At 31.1% G+C, this 24,647-nt stretch overlaps 2 protein-coding genes across 2 annotated transcripts; one reads left to right on the plus strand and one right to left on the minus strand.

The window, feature by feature from the left end:
• The first annotated feature begins 1,636 nt into the window (after positions 1-1,636).
• LOC128188930 (uncharacterized) lies at positions 1,637-17,003 on the plus strand. Its single transcript, XM_052860262.1, has 8 exons — positions 1,637-1,709; positions 10,312-10,527; positions 10,897-11,151; positions 12,263-12,391; positions 13,383-13,514; positions 14,269-14,316; positions 14,507-14,670; positions 15,352-17,003. The coding sequence occupies exons 1-6, from the start codon at positions 1,658-1,660 to the stop codon at positions 14,295-14,297; spliced, it is 813 nt and encodes a 270-aa protein (XP_052716222.1). The 5' UTR covers positions 1,637-1,657; the 3' UTR covers positions 14,298-14,316; positions 14,507-14,670; positions 15,352-17,003.
• A 2,376-nt stretch (positions 17,004-19,379) lies between these two features.
• Positions 19,380-22,326, minus strand: LOC128188931 (uncharacterized). The gene is made up of 6 exons (XM_052860263.1): positions 22,022-22,326; positions 21,239-21,334; positions 20,916-20,991; positions 20,235-20,381; positions 19,679-19,767; positions 19,380-19,557 (listed from the first exon to the last, which is right to left on the minus strand). The coding sequence occupies exons 1-6, from the start codon at positions 22,256-22,258 to the stop codon at positions 19,483-19,485; spliced, it is 720 nt and encodes a 239-aa protein (XP_052716223.1). The 5' UTR covers positions 22,259-22,326; the 3' UTR covers positions 19,380-19,482.
• Positions 22,327-24,647: the final 2,321 nt, after the last annotated feature.

Raw genomic sequence — 24,647 nt, forward strand, 5'->3', positions numbered from 1 at the left:
TTTGTGATGGTACAGCCTTTAAAGAAATAGATTATTTGTCCTTTACAGAAATAGTAAGATTTATGATAGGACAACCTTTCTAACAGAATTCCTTATGTATGTATAAATATTTTTTAAAAAGGGTACTTCTGAATTTCTTTTTTTTAAATTATCGTTTAAGTTAAAAAAAGGAATCTACCATTAAAAAAAACCAGACCTGTGTTTGTTCGGAAATAATATGCAATAGTCTAAAACTTAGCGCAGTTTTTTGCACCGCAACTTGCAAGTCTTTTGTATTGCAGCCAATGTAGCTCTAGGGCACGACACCTGAATTTCCAAGTAAAGCAACAGATCTGCAGCTTCAAAAAAAAATGTTAAAGAAGATGCGAGGAGGGGGGGGGATAAAATAGCGCAAATGCCAATTCAGTTTAGTCGTAAAATACAATTTTTAATTTTTTTTTTCAATTGAATCTATTGAGATATATTTTAATTTAAGTTGGCAAATGCACAATTTCTAACTATATTCAGTTTTTAATATATTTAAAAAAAGATAAGAAAAAAAATATTGCCTAAAATTTCTGTGGTATCGAAACCATAACGTAAGTTTATGTCGGGTGCTACAACCACTGAGCCGTTTCTGGCACAAGAAAGTATGCTGTTTAAATACTACGTATCACTTTGGCCTCGAATTTACGGACGTGTGTTATTTTAATTCAAAACGTTCAATGGTTGGGATACAAAATGATATTTTAATGTATAGTGGGTTACCTCTCCACGTTTTTGTTGATTGAAATCGGTTTGTTTTTCATTAGACCTCATTTAGGCTATGGGAAAAATATGGAGCACAGACCCACACTTTATAAGAAAATGCCTTGAAGTTATAAAAAATGACACTATATGCAGGTTTTGATACGTAAACGCCTGTTTGAGTCAACATATTTCCAGTTTTGATCATATTACACATGTAATAGGTTAAAAATCAATGATATGTTAAATATTATATTGTTTTAAATGAGATTTTAAGATTTCTGCTTTTTTTTTTAAATATATAAATTCAAGCAGTCTACAAACATTGAGTGCATTTCAAAACACTGAATATTAATTGCTGATTCATGCTATTTTTTGTCATATAATTTAGATAATGATATTGTTAATCACATTTTACAAATTTTAGAAATATATCTATTGTTTATTTGTGATACAAGCGTACATGTTGCTAGATAGTTTAAGCGTTTTGATGGCCCAGAATAAAGAAACAAACATATACAATTTTGAATTTTTTTTTACTAAGAATTTGGAAATGATATTAGCCTTTGAATTTTAAACAAAAACAAAAACTTAAAAATAGCTCAAAAATGCATAAAGACGGCTGAATGTCGATAAAATTCATATAATTGTTTAATTTCTTAATTTCTTCGTAAATGTAACGTAAACATGTTATATTTCCTAATCTTAGAATTATTTGCATAAAAATTATTCATTTATTTATTTCTTATTTCTGTTTCTTCCCTAAAAAACATAACAAGGAAGTAAACTTTACATTGCTTTTTTGTCTACGTAAAGTTACTTATAAGGAAAACACTTTTCCTTGCTAATCTTAAGTGATCTGTCTTGTCTTCATGTATGTACCATCTCCAACCTGCTCTTAATGTTCGTTCCATGGGTAAGAGTTAAAACTATGTACATCATATGCTTATGCGTCGGATTGTTTGCGATTTCAAGCGCTTATGGTAAGTACAATATGTGAATTCATATATCATGTAAAACAAAATGTTTTAAAAATATGTTAGAGACTATCTACAACTTTCATTTTCCTTATCTCAATATATTGGTGTGCGGGTATTTCTTATTGTAAAAATCCTTTTAAAAGTTTGATCAATAATTATTCCGAAAGAAGTTCCTTATTTTGGTGAATTTACTAGTGAAAAAATTAATTGTTTTGAGAAATATTAATAATTTGATTGTGCGATGGGCATATCTATCTTTGTGGTGTCGTTTTTTATGCCATTTATTATGCAAATGCATTTTATAGATATTGTTATTGGGACGTATTTCTGTAGAAGATACTTTGTGTAAATTGATCATGATTCTTATGTAAAGCAGCTTTACGTGTCAAATCATTATTTGTCATGTTGTAAATTTTGCATTTATTGGGTGACAGTGAATACAAAATTTACATGATACGAAAATTCCGTATTTAAAACTGCTTCCTGGTAAATTCAAAATTTACAACATGAAAAATTCAACATTTGTCTTTGCATTATTTTCAGTTAGTGTCATTTAGTTTAAACCATTCGATCTTAATATTAAATAATCAACGTTAAAAGATATTGAAATATCCATATTTGCGATACATGTTTCCTGATATGAAACTACAGATTAGCAAAACAATATGCAATTTGAACCTGTAGAATAACAAAAACGTTCAATTCTGTATGAGCGTTTTCGTGACGTCACAATGATCATAACACGCGCTTATCGCTTGTATTATTGTAAATTTAAAATTTCGGTTTTTATAACAGTTCGCCTTTTTCATACGTAAGTATAAGTAATATACAGCAATGTTAAAAAGTTTACCGTGAAATCTACCCTGAAGCCCTTCAGGCTTCACAGGATTTGATCACGTTGCTAACTAACTTCATATCCCGGTGATTTTTTTTAAAGGAAGTTATGTTATGAAACATACTTCTTATAATAAGAAATTCATGAAATTTTGACACAGTTAAACAGATCATATTACCAAATGATTCTATCAGTTTAATCGAAATCGACATTTTTGTTTTCGCATAAAGGTCAGGTCAAGGTCACTACCTTTTTCCTCAATGTAAAGGATGATAAAAATGAGTGTAGTTCTTTGTAATTCTGTAGACATTTGTTTAAGATTTGAAGATACTATTCTTCGATGAAATGATAGAATATCAGAATGTTTAACAGTTTATACTACTAAATTGGAATAAATATTTATACTTAATTTAATATTGCTTAGCCCGCATTTCCTCTAATTTTCTTAAATTTTGAAGACATTTTGATTACTTTTTTATGCTTCCAATAATAAAATATTTCTGACTTTTATGTATAATGAAGACTTTATATAAAGATATAATTTGACAGAAAATCTAATATATTGATCGTTTAATAAGAGAGAAAAACTGATTTTAGTGATTTTTTCACAAAAATCAATGTATATAATTGGCGCTTTAAAGTATTTCACTCCTCATGTTTTGATTTCATTGCACAGATGATCATTATATTTAAAATGAATATGATTTTATTTATTTAATCATCACAGATAAATTATTATTTCATAATTACACAACATTCATAAAGAAAATCCATTTGAATTCAAGAAACAAGTTTTTTGGGGAACTATTTTTTCGTGCGGAAGGTTTTTTTTTAGACGAAAATGACAGAAACAAGCAATTTTATGAATTTTCAATATACTTTTCTTTTTATTATACTTTATTCATTATTCACATTTTTAACATTTGATAGGTTTATTACATATTTTATAGGTTCTGTGTGACATGTAGAAAATCAAATCTTGAGAATATGATAGCCGTTTAGCATAAAATCATGCATATATATAAAACGTCTGAATTTTTTTAATGCCAAATTTTGGGAGAATTTTACCTTTGAAGCCCTATATCTAAAATTTGACATCACTGACCCCCATGTTATATTATGTCAAAATGATATTGAATACATACATGTAATAAACCTATCAAATGTTAAAAATGTGAATAATGAATAAAGTATAATAAAAAGAAAAGTATATTGAAAATTCATAAAATTGCTTGTTTCTGTCATTTTCGGCCAAATTTGTGGCCACGAAATAAGATTCGTTCCCACAAAAAACCCCCAAAACTTGCGGGATTCCTGCACAGTTAGTACAGTTAGTCCAACCTTACTTTTCCAGGTCTAAACTATTATTATACACTATTTTGACAGTCAGCATTGCTTTTGGGATAAAAAAGAGATGGTGATAACATGCCATAGAAATAAACATTTACAACTCACATATAATTGTTATTATAAATTAACACTTCTATTGTCCAGCAATTAATTAATTTGTGTGGAGATTAAGTAAAGTTAGACACTAATATATCAAAGATAATATCAGTGGGATTAATTTTTTTTGTCACAATTTTTGTACTTTAAGTGATGATAAGCCATATGATTGATAACACGTTTGGAAAGTTAGCACGTGTGAGAGACGGGGGCCTAAAAAGAACTTGCCCCGATGTTATAAAACTTTCTTGAGTACGATCTCGTACTCCAAATCGTACTCCGTGCTCCAAACCGTACTCGTACTTAAGGTATCGAGGTAATAAAACTTTTTCATACTCATACTGCGGCTGAGTACAAAACGGCGATTTTCTGAGTATGCTATGAAGCTTTCTCAAAGTCGTACTCAAGACATTTAATCTAAATAAAATGCAGTGCAAACATAAAATATTGTTCATATTGTAACGTTGCTGTATTGTACGCTATAATTTAATCATATTTACATGTATATGAATTAAAATGGAAAGTTTTACCATTTTATTAATGACATATCTAGATATAATGGAGGTGAATTTAAGAGTAAGGGCGAACTGCAACCAAGATTATCAAAATAACTTTTAGATAGTTTGCTTCATTAATTAATGTACATATACATATAAATCTACGTACAAAATACTATCGTTGAATAGCTCGACTTTTTAAGAATTCTGTTTTTAGTCAAATACGACCCATACATCTCATCATTTAAAACAAGGAAATCAATGTACATGTATCGTTATTAATCAATTTCAATCAGATATACTTGCGGGGTCCCTTTTTTAGATTATAGTGAAAATGTAGGTTAGTTCTAAACAGTACAAAGGATGTGGGATGCATAAAAGTCTAACACTTTCTATTACTTATTGATCAATTATCATTTATGTTGCATGCCACAAAACTTGGAAAGGGAAACATTTTATAGAATAAGCGGTAAATCAGTGGCGGAGTACAGGAGGTCGCACCCGGCGCCCCCCTCCCCCCCCCCCCCCCCCCACAGCCCTCAAAAATTGTCCAAATAAAGTTAAATCATACTCCTTCTGGCAAAGAAAATGTACAACTTGCGAGTCTTAAATATCTTTTTTTTTTAACTTGGGGGATTTCTCTACATTAGACTGATTTCAATGGTGCAATGTGAAGAAAGCGCGTGTGTTCAATGGTGTAACTAAAAAGTACCAGAAAAAAACCCACTTTGTTTACGCTGTCCTTGTGTTCAAATATGACCAGTCACAAATATACCCACCTTTAAGTAATTGGTTATACTAAGTAGTGTTTTAACGACTCTGCCATTGTTATTATAATATAAGCTGGTATATATAGTTATCTTTTATTAAAACTTCATTAATTTACATTTTCCAATTGAACTTGATTTTTAACTGATTAATTTACAGTCATTCGAAAGAAAAAAAAATAAAAGGATATGTTTCTTGGATTTCTACAAGACAGAGGGATTTGATGACTGTAAGTCTTAAATCTACAAACCTTTAAAAATTGTAAATAAGTTTATTACTTTAAGTATACCGGTAATCAAACTTCCTGTTTACCCTACAAAATCTCTAGAATCCTGGAGCTTCCGGGGCCGGCTTTGCCCCCTGGGTCACCAACAGGACTTTGCCCTGGACCATCTGGAGGCCTCAAAGCGGCCTCCAGACTCCCTGTCTTATACTGACGCCCCCTCTAACTTCAAATTCTGGATCTACCCCTGGAACTAAATATTTTTAAGAGGAGCTGGTGTTGGTGTGTGTGTGAGTGGGGGTCGAATCCTACTTCCTGTGGTTTATCTATACGATTGTTTTTTGTTGTTTTTCTTTAAATTTTCATATAACAGCTACTGTCTGCATGTGGAAAATATGGGCTTATAAATCGCCTTTCCTCCGTAGTGTCAAAAACGCTGTGAAATTTAGAGTAATTTTGAACAAGGTTCATTTTTTTTATCTCGAAATATCAAGACCATTAAAGATAATAAAAACCTATTTTGAAAGATAACAAATAGCAATCTTTCTTGGAAATATAGAAAGTAATCAAGAATCAGCAGTAAGTAATTAAAACGCAGGTTAAAGGGCATTAGATGTAAACATAAAGATAGGATTTCGAATTTTCAAGCTTTGTATTGGCAATGTTTTTAAAATTACCGTGGTTATGGTCATGGTTATGGAAAAACATTAAGTATGATCGACGTATATATTCTGCTTGAGAATTCGGGTAATTTACAGTTAATTAAAAGCTTGTTTACGTAAAAAAAGAAAAAGATAACACTTTAATTAATCATAACCAGCATGATAGAAGCTAGAATTTATGTGAGAGAGAGAGGGAGAGAGAGAGAGAGAGAGAGAGATAGAGATGAAGGGGATTATTGTTATTCTATGCAATCGATTGAAAATACATGTACTACTTGTGATGAAATAGCTTCTTCGCATTTTCATGTGAGAGATTTTTCTCTATATAGCTTAGAATATTCATCTCTTAAATTGCTTTATCTTATTAGCAAGTAACTATTTAGATAATTCATATAGTTATTCCTTTTTTATCTAAAGTAACCAAATATTTATGTCAAATGCATCAAAATTAACACATGTATTTCGAATTTTAAAGATGAATAGGAAAAGGCTTGCTCAAAAATATCAAATGACGTTACTTAAGACTAAAAATGACACTGTACGTGTATGTATAAAATCTAAACACACATTTTCAACCCTTGACTAAGTGAGTAAAACTTGAACCATCAATAAAACCCCATAAAAAGTGTTACAGCAACTTTAGTACACAGTTTCCTTGAACACGTTGTTTCGGTTTAACGTGGTCCTCATATTGGAAATTTTAAAAATATTTCAATTAGTGAATTTTCTTAAACTCTCTTGCACATTCCCAAAAATATTGAAATGAGAAACTTTACGTGTGTCCTTGGCTTTTGGCATATGTTCATTGATGCAATTCCAACCCCCACCCCACCCCTCCCCTTCAAGATATTAGATGTTTTTTCTAACAAGAATTAAGGCAAATATAGTATGTTGCAAATAAATTGGAATACCCATATAATTTCCTTATTGTATACTATATGAGTGTAAAAAAAATAAACGGATCTTCTCAGTATGTTTGTGATTTTCCCAAGTATATTTTTCAATTTTTGAATTAAACTCTTCCCTGTTTTCCTAATACAGGAACTGCTCACTAAATATCTTTAGAGATATCCACTTGGGGGCAGTGACTTTCTAGTTTTGTATTGGCATCGTTTCTGACCTTTTCTTGGCATGTAAAATATCAAAATCGTTAAAAAGCCAGGAAAACTTAAGATATATCGAACTAAATTCTATGTTGATATTTGGGGCTCGAAATTTTCAGGGGCATTTACTGGTCGTATACCACTACCACCGTGAAAATCTGGCGAAGTGGTCTTCTCAAGTTTTTTAGATTTTGGCTTTTTCGCAATTGAATAGTGAACTGCGTTCTAGAACGCAGTTTGCAATTCAAAATTTAGAATTCATATTTGAGGCCCGAAATTTTCAGGGGCATCTACTAGTTGTATTTCACTACCACTGTGAAAATATGGTGATGCAGTAATCTATAGCTTTTGAGAATCGGGCTTATATGCAATTGAATAGTGAACTGCGTTCTAGAAAGCAGTTCGCTATTCAAAATTTAGAATTCAAATTTGGGGCCCGAAATTTTCAGGGGCATCTACTAGTGGTATTTCAATAACACTGTGAAAATATGGTGATGCAGTTATCTATAGTATCTGAGAATCGGGCTTACATGCAATTGAATAGTGAACTGCGTTCTAGAACACAGTTCGCTATTCAAAATTTAAAATTCATATTTGGGGCTCGAAATTTTCAGGGGCATTTACTGGTCGTATACCACTGCCACCGTGAAAATTTGGTGAAGTGGTCTTCTCTAGTTTTTGAGATTTTTGGCCTTTCCGCAATTGAATAGTGAACTGCGTTCTAGAACGCAGTTTGCTATTCAAAATTTAGAATTCGTATTTGGGGCCCGAAATTTTCAGGGGCATCTACTAGTGGTATTTCAATACCACTGTGAAAATATGGTGATGCAGTTATCTATAGTATCTGAGAATCGGGCTTATATGCAATTGAATAGTGAACTGCGTTCTTAAACGCAGTTCCCAATTCAAAATTTAAAATTCCTACTTGGAGCCTGAAATTTTTAGGATCATCTACTGGTGGTATCCCATTCCCACCATGAAAATATGGTGAAGTTTTCATCTCTACTTTTTGAGATTCGGGCTTATCTGCATATGATAAGTTAACTGCGTTCTGGAAATTTATTTAGAATTTATATTTGGGGCCTAAAATTTTCAGGGTCATCTACTGGTGGTATTACCCTACCACTGTAAAAATATGGTTATGTGGTTATCATTAAGTTTATAGACTCGGTCCCCACCCATTTAACACTATGCGAAATTGAAAAGTTAACAGTGTTCTAGAACGCAGTTTACAATTCAAAATTTAGAATTCATATTTGGGGCCTGAAATTTTCAGGGTCATTTAATAGTTGTTGACCACTTCCATCATAAATATACATGTATGGTGAAGTGGTGATCTCTAGTTTTGAGATATGAGGCCCTTAAAACTTAAATATTAATTATTTTGGGATTTTAAACATCTGGCTCGGAAACATCGAGGACCCCTACCCTTGACGCTGAAAGTTTATAAACTGTTGATCTTACTGAAAATACACATTCGCTAATACTGAATATTTCTCTCAACTTCTTTCAACTCTTATATATATATATATATATATATATATATGGTATACCACTAGTAGATGCCCCTGAAAATTTCAGGCCCGAAATATAAATTTTAAATTTTTAATTGCGAACTGTGTTTTAAAACGCAGTTCACTATTCAAATGCATATAAGCCCGATTCTCATAAACTATAGAAAACTGCATCACTATATTTTCACAGTGGTATTGAAATACCACTAGTAGATGCCCCTGAAAATTTCGGGCCCCAAATATGAATTCTAATTTTGAATTGCGAACTGCGTTCTACTGCGTTCTAGAACGCAGTTCACTATTCAATTGCTTATAAGCCCGAATCTCAAAATGTAGAGATGACAACTTCACCATATTTTCAGGGTGGTAATGGTATACCACTAGTAGATGCCCCTGAAAATTTCAGGTACGAAATATGAATTTGAAATTTTGAATTGCGAACTGCGTTCTAGAACGCAGTTCACTATTCAATTGCATATAAGTCCGATTCTCAAAAACTATAGATAACTGCATCACCATATTTTCATAGTTGTATTGAAACACCACTAGTAGATGCCCCTGAAAATTTCGGGCCCAAATATGAATTCTAAATTTTGAATTGCAAACTGCGTTCTAGAACGCAGTTCACTATTCAATTGCGAACTGCGAACTGCGTTCCAAAAACCGATTGCCTTGCAGATGAAGAAGGTAATATGGACATGTAAAAAATGTGTTACATTTTGTTGATAAATAATTAATCTGAATACATGTACAGTTTGTCTACATGCCAGGACAATTTACATGAATTTCCGTTCTCTGTCTTTCTCCAGAGACGTAAACTTTCGTCGATTGGCTTTTGGAGCACACTAAAAATAGTATTACTATATAACGCTGTTCGAAAAAAAGTCCAGCATTTTGACTGTTAGACTGGAACTGTTGGATTAGAACTGTTAAAATCGACTGTTAAAAAAGACTGTTGACCGGTGACGTCACATTCTGCGAAAACGAGTTATTGATTAAAAGGGGTATAACAAAACAGTTGTTGGCTGTGTCTCGGGCCTTCGGCCTTGGGCAACAGTTTGCGAGCCGGTCAGACAGATCAACTGTTGCCCTCGATCTCAGTCAACAGCTGTATACTGTTAGCATAGAACACGGTTATGTTGAAAAATTGTCCTTTCTCAAACGTAAATATAATTAATAAACAACAATGTTAAAAGTTTGACGGTTACATTATTGGAAACGTAAAAACACCGTTGGATTCTGAACGATTTGTCTTTCTAAAATGTAAATAAGAGTAATAAACAGCAATGTCAAAAGTTCACTAAAATATGAACTTCGGACTTGATCAAATCCTCTGAATTACGTAGTATTTGACCGTGAATATCAGACAGGGGTTATTTAAGAAATAAACAGGTGATCAAATTTATATATAATAATATTTTTGGCGTTGTAGTGAGGATGCCAGTTGCTTCTTGTTAGCAACGGATAAAAGTTTTCTAAATGACCTACTAGTTAATTTGTGATTAAAATCGTTTCTAATTGCTTTCAAGAAAGGTAAATTTGATGTTGTGCTTACAGTTAATGTTGCTCTAAATAAACCAGCATACCAACAGAACCAATGGAAGCCAGGTGACGACACGTATGACGCCAGTAACGCTGTAGATGGACGTAAATCTGACTTGACATGGAATGGAGGTCAATGTGCTGTATCGTTTGGCGAACGAGTCGCCACCTGGTGGGTGAACCTAACCAGCGTCCACAATATCCATCACATCACCATATACTTCCTGACAGGTAATAATCTATCTCATTATAAAATTTGTCGGGGAAAGGTTTTGGTAAGTTTGAAAAGATATAGTAAAGCGGGACAGCAGCCCAAATGGTGATTTAGTTATTATAATATACAGTTGATGGTCGATATGGATGGTAGAGAGCTAGTCATTAGTGCAAGCAGGTATTATTTCAGTGAAATGGTGGTATCTTATTTTGGGGGCCGAAACAATTTGTGTGCGTATTTGTATAATACTATACTTCTGGTATATCATTTCAAAAATGGCTGCTATTTTTTGCATGTAAATCAACATTTTTGACTCGCAGTTTCAACAGAAGCTATGCAACAAGCTTTGTTCTTGTTGATTCAAATTATTTGATTTTCTTTACCAGGCAGTCTCAGTGGACACACTTCTACTCACCTGGGATTCTCTGTGTACATCTCCAATACAACAGACATATTGCAAGGAACACTGTGTTTCAAGGACTCCAACTTTACACCAGACACGATGCCTTCCATCTTTAACACCACCTGTCCTGTACATGGGCAGTACGTCATCTTCTACAACGAGAGAGAATCTGGAGTTATCTATCCTTACGGATATCAAAAATATGTTGACGCTGACATCTGTGAAGTTGAGGTGTATGGTACGTGTTCTCTATGTACATGTGGTCTCTTTTTCAAATTAGATAGCTTCGGTAGATAAGACAGAACATCGCTTGCTGTACAAGGAACTGTACAATCAGCAAAAGGAGACGAAAGTCTGATACAATTTCAATTTCAACTTCGGGGATTCTTGAACAAAAAGCCTATTTTCTTTAATTAACACTCATACTAGATTAACATATACCATGAAGTACAGTTTAACCGTAACTTGTAAAATATTTAACTTTATGTTAATATATTTTGATATAGATTTGATTCTTAATCATTGAAACAACGATAATTACACTGGGACCCAAAAGGAGCTACTATAACATAGGAGTATGCGGAAAATTTTCTATTTTTTTTTCAAACAAAATATATACTATATTACAAATTTCCAAATGTTTTTGTATTTGATTTAATAAAAATGATTTGATCAAGTTAAAAGTAATAATTTCCCATTTAAGAAATGTTGCCCTCCTTGGCCTTTCTTTATCATTCGAAAAACGTAACATGTTATCTAGCAGTTCACTATTCACTACATACATAGCTGTCAATTGCAGTTCCATGTCCGTTTGGTAGTCAAGAGACACATAAAAGTCTTCAATATTTTATCCTTAATATATGCGTAGGAAAACTGCCTACTGGGTCACATTTTTACAAAACTGGGGCGACAATATCTCTTTTGAAATATCTTGGTGTTTATTATTAAGGATGTCATATCGCAAAAGTTCACCCTTATGTTCATTTTCAGCTTTTCTTCAGGGTTATTCCCCATCCTACAAATTATATGAAGATAAATAAATTGGAACGATACCGTTAGTTTTCTTTTTACAGGATCATAACTGTTTCAATGTTTTTGCATGGTTTTGAGTTTCGGACAATCAACAATGATAGCTTTGTAATTTGTTAAAATTGTTCGAAAAAGATGTCCATGAAACTTAAAAAAACCCCAAAGGGATTGCGAAATTTAATATTTATAGACATGTATATATTGTAATCGCGCATAGTTGATCTAACCCCATGCATTGAATGTCGGAAAAAGAAAGTGTTTATTTCAAATGAAAGTCAGTCTCTCACACGCACAAAGTAATCATCAAAAGTATTTTTAAGGATGTCCAATAGTAGATAATTTATATGGAGCCGACTGCTGTCCAGATGTTAATTGCCAAAAGTGTCACATGGAAACGGACATATGTGTGGAGTGTGAGCCTGGATTTGAAGGTCATCAGTGTGAACAAGGTGATCAAATATAAGATGTTAATAATTAAGTACTTTTGGAAATTATTATTCGGTAATTAAATATCAATATTACTTCATTTCTGATTTTTATTAGTTTTATCAATTTTATTGCGTTATCAAAAATGGAACAATGCTAACTCTATTTCTTAATTAGAAGTAGTAAGAAAGTATCAATGACAAGGTTAGCTTTTTAAAAAGCTAAGGAAGTCAGCCAGCTGAATTTTAATTTTAGGCCAAAAGTGAATACATAATCTAATTGACCCCCCCCCCCCCCCCCAAGAAGATAACTAATTTCCAGAACAATAATAAATATGCGGGTGCGCATTTAGTTTGCACCCTTATTTTTATGGCTGTACATGTAGGTGAGGAGATAAGCGTGTAGCGGTGTACAACATTGTATGATAGCACAAACTTTGTAAACATAGCTCTCTGAATTTAATGGTCTCGTCGCAAACCTTACTTTCCAAGCTCATTATGAGAGTCGGTAAGATATATGCGGACTCCGGACTGTGGCTGCAGACGACTCCCATTGACAGTCTTTCAATACATCGATGCGCAGTTCGACATACTGGCTAGAAACTGACCAGTTTCATAATTTCTTCGAATTTCTCCAACACGAATTGTCTAATTTCTTCCCAGAATTCCAATTTACGCAAACGCAATTAAAGTTTCATCCTAACTTGATTAGTCAGCCCGCGGGCTGACTAAAAATGGTTGAGCGGAGTGCTGCCAATTCTTCATGCGAGCATATATACATTATATATATTATATATGATATAATGATTCGATGATAGGCATGTTTGTTTGTCTGAAAGCTAAACATTAAACTTCTTAGCCTGGTATACCGTAGTATAAATTTTATTTTTAGAGCCCTTTTGACGGTTAAAATTATACGCAAAAGTGTCGTGAGATCCATGTACGTAGCTACTGATAAGAATTTTTAGAAGAGATTGAATTACCAATATTTAATATTTTTTTATATTTCTATCAGCTTGCCAAAATGGTTTTTATGGAGAAGGCTGTTCTGACATGTGCAATGACACATGTACAGGATGTAACAACATCAACGGTTCATGCGATTCTGGATGTCTTCAAGGATGGAAGGGGGGATTCTGTCATATAGGTAGAGTACAACAATTCTGATGTCATATATGAATATTTGTATACGATTCATTTTTATTTATATCATTTCATTACAATTAAATTTTTGTCATGTAGGCAGAATGTACATTAATAACTGCATACAATGCGTTGCCATATAGATTGTAGTATATCATAGATTTTAAAATTAACTGTCATATACTATATAGAAATGTATTATCTGTGTACGATACACCCGTTTGGTAAATTGTTTAAAAAGATATTCACCGATTAATTTGATAAAATGGATTTATTCAAAAACTCAATCAAAATGATTGCGGAATGATGTGAAACTATATATTCGCGTTCATTTTACGGAAAGGAAAAAAGGTAAACAATCGTAATGATTTTAATGATTGAACGTAGTTTCACAATAGCTATGCAAATTACGGTGATTGGTGAGTTAAAGTTGCATTATAACAATTTGACATGGTGATTTTGGTAAGTAAACGGTGGGTGAACAAGTTCTATAGATGGTTTGGTGATCAAATAGTATGTTAATACAATGATATTTGTATTTTGATGATTAATGGGTAGGACATTATAGTGTACACTCGTCTGTCCATTGATAATGGGTTGGTATTCGTTATGCCAATGCATTTTCGCAATCACAAGATATACTAACATTTTTTCTGTACAGTAACATTTTTAGATTGAACAGAGTGTTATTGATACCTTGTACAGAGGCCGTTTTAAATCAAATTCTATTTTAGTGGTGTTTGACATAATGTTTTAAGGTTTCAGTGGAGTGCCTGTTTCAAAATGACAATTTACTTTTGATAATGGTGAGTAAACGTTTTAACATTAGAATTTTGTTTAATGTATATTGCTTTTTCTGATTAAATACAATTATTAAAAACTATGAATGGAAAAAATTGGCATTAATAGTTTCTCATTTTAAGTAAATACATTGGTTTTAATTTTTTTTATTTTATCTCTATTTGGCATTTAATTTTGCATCCCAATCTCTTACAGCTTTTATTTATATGCATTCGTGCATAGAGGCAATTTTGTTTTCCGTTTGATCTTGTAACGAAAACCCTTCCAATCCATACCTTCGCTTTCATAATTTTTTTTGATGAAACACGGTATAGCTGGTTTTTGACCGGTCACAAATTTGGCGGATTCGGGCATGTAAGGTATGTCATTAATTTCAACGGATATAATTCAATGACTCCATTTTCCGTCACATAAATCTACTGTCATTATATTTTTAACAACTGAGAAGTACGCGTATGGAAGAATTATCTTAAGTCACCACAATGAGGCGGAAAAGATTGATATCCGAACTCGGCTTATCACACTTCATTGATTTAAAACAGAAATAAATTAAATAAACAGAAAATATACACGTATGCTTCATAAAAAGTTTAACATGTAAACAATCATTTTTAATTTCATTGTTAGTGAAGAAACCATGGTTTCTTCACTAACAATGAAATTAAAACCCTACAATTATCTGCTTCTAAGTTGATAATGGTCTCGAAGCTCTGAAAACAACACAATCTAACACCACTATCACTGAGATTAAATACACATCCGAGGTGAAATTAATGTTGCTTAATCAGTGTTATGATGATAAGTAAATTTATCTGTGAAACTGCATAAATGTAACAATGGTTGTCTTTGTTTATCATATTCACAACCTGAAAAAAGAAGCTCCAAAAAACCTCAAAACAAAACAACGTTTGCCAACAAAAAGATGATTTTGCAAAACATGCTGATATTAGATCCCCAGGAAAACAGCTTTTACAGTACCTTATTTTGAAATAATTATTGTCAGTGTAGCTTCGTTCTGATTGACTTTTTTTTTGTTTTAGAAAATCTGATATCCATTGCCATGACCTCCTTGAGTGGTATGGTTCATGTACACGGCACAATATTGACAGTCATCCTTAAGAAGTTGGATAAAGTGGTTTCTATGGACGAGTGCACTTTACACGTCGTAGTCCTATATTATCCTAAATTGTTATCTATTCTAATTCTAAAATATGCCTTTGTTTTGTTTCGGTTTTGGTTTCTTAGAATTAGTTTCGTTTTGTTATATTTTGTTTTGTTTCCTTTCAATTTCATTTTGAAGTTTTATTTATTCCCTACGATGGCATTTTTTTCTAATTTTTTTTTCAGTGGCTTGTTTATTTTTTTTATCGCTTACTAATTATTGCAGAAAACTGAAGTAGAGTAATTTGCAGAGCTTTAAGTGTTGTTTTCACAGTGCATACTTATTATATCTCTACAATATAAAAAGTGTATTGTTTCATAAATAAAATATTGTCTTAAATATTTATATATTTAATTAAGCATATAATTGTGACTTTGTGTTACAGTTGTAATGTTATTTGATTTTAACTAAAGCAAGGATAAACAATGTATTAAGCACCACGGTTTTCATTAATAAGACAAAAGTAGAACATTTTGAACAATTTAACTTAGATCAATGTTTACAACTTACAAGTGTACACAAAAAATGTATCGTTTATTACACTAATAGCTTCCCTGAATTGATTATGTAATATGCGATTGATTCAGTCGGAGCGATTGGTTTTAATTCATGTCTTGTGTTATTTTGAGAATTTTTTTTGGAAATGTCTTTTTGATTCTCCTAGTTTTTCAACATTTCAAACGTTTACAAACATCCAAATTAAAAAAGGATGATAATTCAATTCAATGACAAGTCCTTAATCTTAAGCAGATTATGACGAAGACTTAAATGAAAGTGCTAGTTATTTGGCTATTTGAAAGGTAATATAGAAATTGACTCTCGATTTAGACGTTACACAATCCAGTTAAAAGTTTCACTTGTTTAAATTTGTACCATTTTGTACAACCCGTATCGTATCTACAAGTTCATATAAAACTTTGTTTTGATACGATGTTTAAATTACATTCATAATAATTGAGAAATTTGTCGCCTAGATGACTTCTCTTCACTGAGAGTTTTGTAGAGAAGACCTGCTTTAATCTCTTTTAAGTACCACTATGTTAAAAGAGTAACTTTTGTAGTACCTCTTAATGTAAACTAATCGGTGTAACACTCGACATCACAAAAATGTTAACTTAGCGAATAACGACACAGAGTGAAATGTGTTATTTTTTTTTATCTTAGTAATATATTAATTTGTATTTACTTTAATTTCGACCCATTCGTTGTTGTAACTTAATATATAAGTATAAAAGAACCTCATTACTTGTCGTATTAAAGAAATATATAACTAATAATAAGAGATGATTTTTTATTACAGAAAATTACACAGTTAAGTTTCTTAAACTTTCATATCAAGGTAAAACATAAACTTTTCAGGTGAAATATTTACATTATACCTTGCCGTAAAAAATAATTATATTTTTTAAAGTAAGATATGAATTTGTTTTTATGAAAAGCAGTTTTACAGGTATAGCTGTACACAACTTTCATATCATATAAAAGTAAAACATAAACATTACATGCAACATATCTATCTTAATTAAAAAAGGAAAATGTAACATGAATTGACAAAATTAATTATCAAAGTGTTCAAACCTTATAAAAAAAATTAATGGTACTTAAAACTGTCAGATTTATTTAACAAGTGTTAAAAGCTCATTCAAAAACCAATTAAATCGTCCTTTTTCCAAATAGTCGACTAATATTAATCATATCATGAATTATTTCATATTCACTCAAGTATAGCAGGTGCTGGTTGTTTAATTTTTAATTAATATTAATGGAAGATTGCGTTTTAACAAAACTTTGTATGTGATCTTCCCTGTTTTTCGATGAAACGTGTACCAAGACTTTTTTCTTTTTTACGTAATTTAAAAGTATAGGATATGTCTTGACAAAATGATTGATACACCACGAGGCTTTGCAACTTCAACTCTTTAAACTAATATGCATAGGGCTAAATTGTTTTAAAGTTTAAACGTAGCTCATAGTACTTTCTAAGTCCACCATCTCAGAGACTGGAAAATTTTCATATTGTTTGTGAATTAAAATAGTTCCCTAAATATGTGAATTTCTGTTGAGGTTCATGTATGCTAAAATATGTACATGTATATCATATAAAACTGTAACACATACAACTATAAGAATAACATAGTTTGGAACATGATTGTAACATTGTTGCAAGATCCTAGAAGTTACTTTATACATTCACTCTTTTGTTAATAGCCAATACTCAATCTAGACAGCTGGTTAAAAATGATTCATTAGTGATTATATACATGTAAATAAATAAAAAGTCAAGAAAAGTTTTGGCATTAAATATTTACATATATCTATCAATACCTATATTAATTTGTACAAGGTCCATTCACTACATGGAATTAGAGAATATGGGGTTACAACAAAGTTAAATTAAGATATTGTAGAATATAAAAATGAATATATACTTTTTTAAATCAATCAGAATGACCCATACAAATTATCTGTGTTAGTAACATGAAATATAAACTTTGGCGTGGCTCTTTATTGCTTTTTTCTGAGATGAATTTTTACGAATGAAGTTTCTTTCATGCAAATTATTAAAAGCAAATTAGCAGGTTTAAAGTTTTATCAAAGTCAAATCGATTTTAACAAATTACTTGATTATTGTGATGGTAATTAAAATTAACATTTAGGCAAGATTCAATTGCAGCCAGCTGCATTCGAGATCAAGTGACTTTGGCCAATCTACAAGATACGGTGTCCACACCAAAGGAATGAATCATGTATCTATTGGACAGTTAATTATTCCGGGGTGTGAAATTTTTTATATTACCGACTAGACACCGATAACGCTTCACGGAAACAACGGTCGAAATATAATTGTCTCGTAGTTCATTTCAGACAATTTAATTAATAAGAGGTTTGGATTTTTAATTGATGAGATAATTTGATAGAAGGCAAACCTATTTGTGAGGACGATGCATACAAAAGGAAAAGCAGAACATTTCCTTGACATCAACTTCACTTTTTTCTGATAGAAAATGCATTATTTTCCTTATTGATTACTAAAAGATGTCTCTAGAATTTATATGACAAGTGCTACAAACAACAAAGACACATGACAATTTAACATCAATCCGGTTTTGAAATTCGTAGAAAAATAAAGATTGAACTTTTTTTTAAATACGTTTATAACGATTTACGAATTCCCTTTTATGGTAAAATCAAGAGAACATGTACAAGTGTTTCCAATTAAAAACAAATGATGGATCATTTTTTGAATACTTCGGACTTATACAGAACTCAATAAATTTCATTTTGATGGGTATGTTTAATCTTCTTTTGTTTAGTGCAGTGTGTTCTCCCACATCAGATATTTAAAAGTCAACTGATCTCACTTCCAGGGTAGTTAAACATTATATATTACACAAAACATATACATGTTCAATACTTTAAATAACAAAATATAATGTTCAAACTTGCCTAATATTCTCCTTATTTGATACTTGTTCTAAATAAGGTCTCAATGTTATTTTTACCATTTTCAACACAATAACATTACTGATTAAAATTGAAATATTTTTATTCTGTTGCAAAACACCCCCTCTATTGTTTCAAGTTTCAATTCAAGTATAAAAAGAAAAAGAGATATATGTCCATGAGGAAGCATTGTAAACAGCATGAAAGAACCCAGGTGGTAGTTTTGGAAAAAAATTGTAAAGAGTTCGGAGAACATCCAAATGAAGAAATGTTTCTACATTTTCATATATTTGATCCACAATAAATATTTGTTATCATTTGTGTCTATATTCCGGTTTAAAAGAGTGGATATATTAGAAAAAGGAAATCGTAGAATTTTTGCTTTATAAGGATTTTAAATGTTCTTCGATGACATGTTTGTATTCTCATTAAGAAAGTCAACAAAATTATGAAAACATAAACATGAGACAGTTATCTATATATACACCGTATTAATATTGCCCTAAAAACCTAAAATCATTATCTTAAAAAAACCCACATCAACTATTGGTCCCAAGCTGAAGATTTAAGGAACCTGTCCAAACATTGCTGCAGCTCGATAAAGCAGAGGAGTTTCGTACGTTTTTGATATTCGTGATTCCTATTACAAAAAGTAATAATATAAAGTATAGATCTAAAAAAAAAGACTACCTTAAAAAGTTATACAAATTAGAAATATATTCTATTTAATGATATAAGAAAAAAATATAAACTTTACTTGCCTTTTTAAAGCATATTTTTGGTGGTGTGAAAACCGATTCATTTTTTATTCCCAAAGTCATGTTGTAGAAACGGTTCAACATCAGAAAATCTACAATAAATATTACATAATTGTGTTGAAATAATTTAGTGATTGAATTTTTAACGCTCAAAATTCAAAGAACAATATGCCACTATTTTTTGCATGGTCTTAAAGAGGTATAGCTCGTATAAATTTGGCCTGGGTTGAAATTTTATCTATGCTCAGAGAGTCAATCCAAGGTAAAAGAATTTATATATGTTCTAGCTTTTGACTAACAATGGTTGGCGCCTACTTCATCAAAGCAAGTCAAATAAATCTTTTTATTGATAAACTTTCAAGTTTAGAATTGCAACATGTATCACACACCACAGTGTTTTATAATAGAAATTAAAAGTATGTATTGTCATTGGTTGAGAGTATTTTAGCGAAATGGAAGATCGAACTTGTGAAATTGTTCGTATTTGTACACCAAAATTCTTCATCAGGGCATTTCAATGTTTACTTTGAAATTATCACATAAAATTCAGCAAGAGTACCAGTTTGTTGGCGTTCCATTTCAACAGGAGTGCAGGGTTTGGCAATAGTGAAGGAATAGCGTCCTTGATCGTCCGAAATCAAATACGTGTTTAGTTTAATGATGTCAGGAAAAACTCCCATGAAGGATTTTCGTACCAACTTTCCTTCTATACAAATATGTTAAACAGAATGATTTTTATGTATATTAATTTAATGATGTATGCCTTTTTATTCTTTACTTCAAATAATTTGTTTTAAAAATATGAAAATGCAAATGATAGTCAGTTTTAAGAGAAGTTGTTGGTGGTCTAATTTAGACCATATTAATATCCTTAAGAAGATTATAGCTCTGTTTAAATATAAAAAAATATATACAAAATCTAATCCTAAGCCTTCGGTAAGATAAAAACCATTTATAAGAAGTTTTATTAGAACTGATGGCTATTTTATGGCCATCCTGGCTTCTTTATTGTTTAAGCAAATATAATGATTATTTAAGCCAAAAGAAGGCTCTAATCTGTAAAAGTAAGGTTGATATGTTTCACTAAGGTTGAAATATTGCTTTAAATTAGATTCATTTTTCCATTCAACATTTATATATATATATATATATATATATATATATATATATATATATATATATATATATATATATATATATATATATATATATATATATATATTAAAAGAATGTTTCAAACCTGGAAAGCACATTTCATGAAACTGATTTGCGTGCGATACGTCACACACCCCTTCGGACCACACATATGACATATTCTGAATTGAAAAAAAAATCCAGGTATGAATCGTACAATTTTTCTCTCCTTTGTTTGTTATCTTTTTCGTTTTTTTGAATTTTTTTTTTTTTACAAAAAAAGATATTCATTTTTTGTGGATTAAGTTAATGTACAAGATAAACCAATTTTTCGCAAACAATTTTTCATTTTTTTTAATTACTCACAGATTAATTTTTACGTATTCAAAAGCAAATCTACTGGTATTTTTAAACACAAAATTTACTTACAGCTCTGTAATCGATAATGGCGTCAACATCTTCTTGCATTGAATTACCAAAAACATGGTAAGCAACTCGTTTGGTCACAGCATCGTAAGACATATTCTGAAAATAAAGATTGACTCGCTTAATTATATGACGTTGGAGTGTGATTAAAATATTAACACTACATTATAGGGTGTCCCTATCCTATAAGAAGTGGTAGTTTACTATAGCGTTAACATGAATTTGGTTTTTTTTCATGTCTATACAATATAAGATTAATTGACACACCTGCTCCTTGAAATATATAGATAAAATACAAATCTAAATCTGTGTCACGACCATTGAAGTGTACTAGTAACTTAATTCATTTTATTATGTCTAATTTAAAAAAAAAAGCACAACTTTCTACGCAATACATCTGTCAGGGCAACTTTATGCCCAACAGTATACATGTATCTGCAAGGTTGCCTGTTGTAATTTATGTGCGAAGACAATTTTCAAATTACTTTTCATAACTCATAAATTTATTTCTTTATTATATGAATAACAACAAATTGCCGTATATTTATCGTCTACATGTATTTTTATTTGATGAATAAGTAAACGTTGATTATGTAATCGAGATCAGAGAAAGAATAAGTACATTGTAAATATATGGGAAAGTGTCATGAATTTGTTTCGTATAAGATATGAAGCAAATGCAAACATTAAGATTGATAATAAACAAAGAATGTTAAGATATTTAAAAAACAATGTTTAAGATATACATACCTAAGAAAATGATACTGAAAACACACATATACTTACGTAAGTAACAGTGCTTCCTCGACCCCCAGGGAGAAACGTCAGTACATCAAAATAAGTCTGCAACTTGGATGGTCCGCAACACTGCTGAACTGTCCCAAGAAATAATGAGGCACCCACTGCGACTAGTAAGAAAACTGTATACATCTTGTAAGCTGACCAAATGCAAGGAGGTGACTGACTTAGCTTTAATTTATTGTCCACTTTAAATACGATGCTTATATTCTGACAGACAGACATAATGGTATTTCCTTGTATATAATTCGGAAAAATTATTTTGAAGGGTCATTAAAGGAATTATTAACATTTGATGTTTGATTTTATAATAAAAGCTTATATTTACATTTGAAAATATGATTCCTTATATGAACATATAGAATAGCGAAAACATTCAATTATGTATGTATAAAATTCGGAAAAATTATTTTGAAGGGTCATTAAAGGAATTATTAACATTTGATGTTTGATTTTATAATAAAAGCTTATATTTACATTTGAAAATATGATTCCTTATATGAACATATAGAATAGCGAAAACATTCAATTATGTATGAGCGTTTTAATGACGTCACAAAGCGATAGACACGCGCTTATCGTTTGTCGATTGGATACTTGTAAACATAAATACACGGTTTTTTTTAAATTTTAAACAAGTTGCATCTCTCAAACTTGAATATAAGTAATACACATCCATGTAAAAAAGTTCATCAGGGTATGAACCTGGTTGGTACGTGATCAAATCTTCTGAGAAGCCATTTGCGAATCGCATAATTGGATCACGGGACCAACCAAGTTCATATCCTGATGACTGATTTATAATTAACGAGCTGTTGTTTCCTTACATGAACCTAAAGAATAAAAAATAAACGTTTAATTGTGTGTTAGCTTTTAACGGGTCAAGAGGTCGTATATTTGACGTCACTGAACGCGTGAGCTCACATTTTGATGGTTGCATTATTCAAAACATAAAAACATGGTTATGTTAAAATTCTAAACGATTTGCCGTTTGCAAACGTATACATTAGTAATTAAAAACAATTCTAAAAATTTATTGAGATGTGACCATCAAACTTTTTAAGAAGCCTTTATGACTTCACAGGATTTAATCACGTGACCAACCGCTCCACTACTATACGTTATATAAGATCTAACAACATCTCCTATAAGGTCATTTAAGAGCGACCTTTCAAATCATCAAAGAAAGCACTGCTGTCGAAAACATAGCTGGTCTTTTGGACGTTTGTTTCTTTTTCACTGATAAACATAAACCCAAGTATCTTGTGTAGTAAACAAAATCATGGTTATAAGCATCGATTGTAAGTTTGAGCAATTGTTGTTTACTTGTATTACCAAAGAATAGCAGGTTGTAAAATTAGTATGCACATTTTTGCATAAAATCGAAATACTCGGCATAAAATAAGCGACTGATCATTGGAGTCGAAAGAGATAAAGCTATCACATTATTTAAATGAGGACTTGTTAATTAAATCTTGCATCTGATTAGCCTACATTTTTAGACGGAGGCTGTATAATAGCCTCTTTATTTTGTTACTATCTTGCCCGTGACGTCAAATAATGATGATTCATCAGGCACCATCTAGTGATGAAATTGGTTTCTGTTGTAGACCTCTATAATCCTTAACTTCGTATTATAATAATGACTTATATCTGCATTAAATTGCTATGAAGTTATAATCCATAATTTGTGATATTTTGTCTTTTAATGTTTCGAATATTTTTAATCTTAACTTTTATAATTATTATCTTGCTGCCAAAATAGTTTTAGTGAAAAACGGAATAAAAAAAAGTTAGTCCGAATTTCATATTTTTCTACTAGTCTATAATTGCTTGAACCTAGTTCCATAATATAGTAAAAATATTTGTTGTTATGTAAAAAAAAATCATTTTAAATACCGTATATCCGGGTTTTTTTCTGCGTGCCACAAAATTTGCGAAAATTGGACAAATCTGTTACAGTTTTAATTTGCGGCAGACATTTTGTGCGATATAATACAGGATATAATTTCTGCTTTTTCCAATATTTGTGATTTAAAAGGGATCGCAAAACCCCCCCGAAAATTAGATCATCGCGAAAGTTACCGGATACGTAGTAATAATTTTATAAAACAAAAAAAAATGTAGGAAATTTTAACTCCGGATATTGAACTTTTAAAGAATTAATAAAATTTTACAACTTAAATGCTAAGAAAACAGCACCCCCAAATGTCAATTTCAATGATAATTGGTTTAAACTTCGTTAAGTAAATTGTCTTCCAGTACAGATGAAATATACATGATATCAATTATTTCATGATACTAAGTTCTTATTGACAATCTAAAATATGATCTTACACAAACTATCTGTATACACAATTCATTTTATATCAAGAGAAGAATAAGAAGGTTGTTTGAAGAAAAAAAATGTAAGTTTAGACTTTAACAAGGCCAACATGAGCTGATATCAGTTACAATTGCCTTTCCTGTCAGTAATTCTCCGTGTGAGCATGCACAGATGACAATTTCAACACATATAAAACAGCGTTTCTTTTTGTATACGTTAAGTACAATTTCGATACAAGTAGACAAGCGGTCTAACGAAAGCCATAATATCGGTAAACTTACTTATGAC

The sequence above is a fragment of the Crassostrea angulata genome, chromosome 6, assembly GCF_025612915.1.
Source record: "Crassostrea angulata isolate pt1a10 chromosome 6, ASM2561291v2, whole genome shotgun sequence".
NCBI lineage: Eukaryota > Metazoa > Mollusca > Bivalvia > Ostreida > Ostreidae > Magallana > Magallana angulata.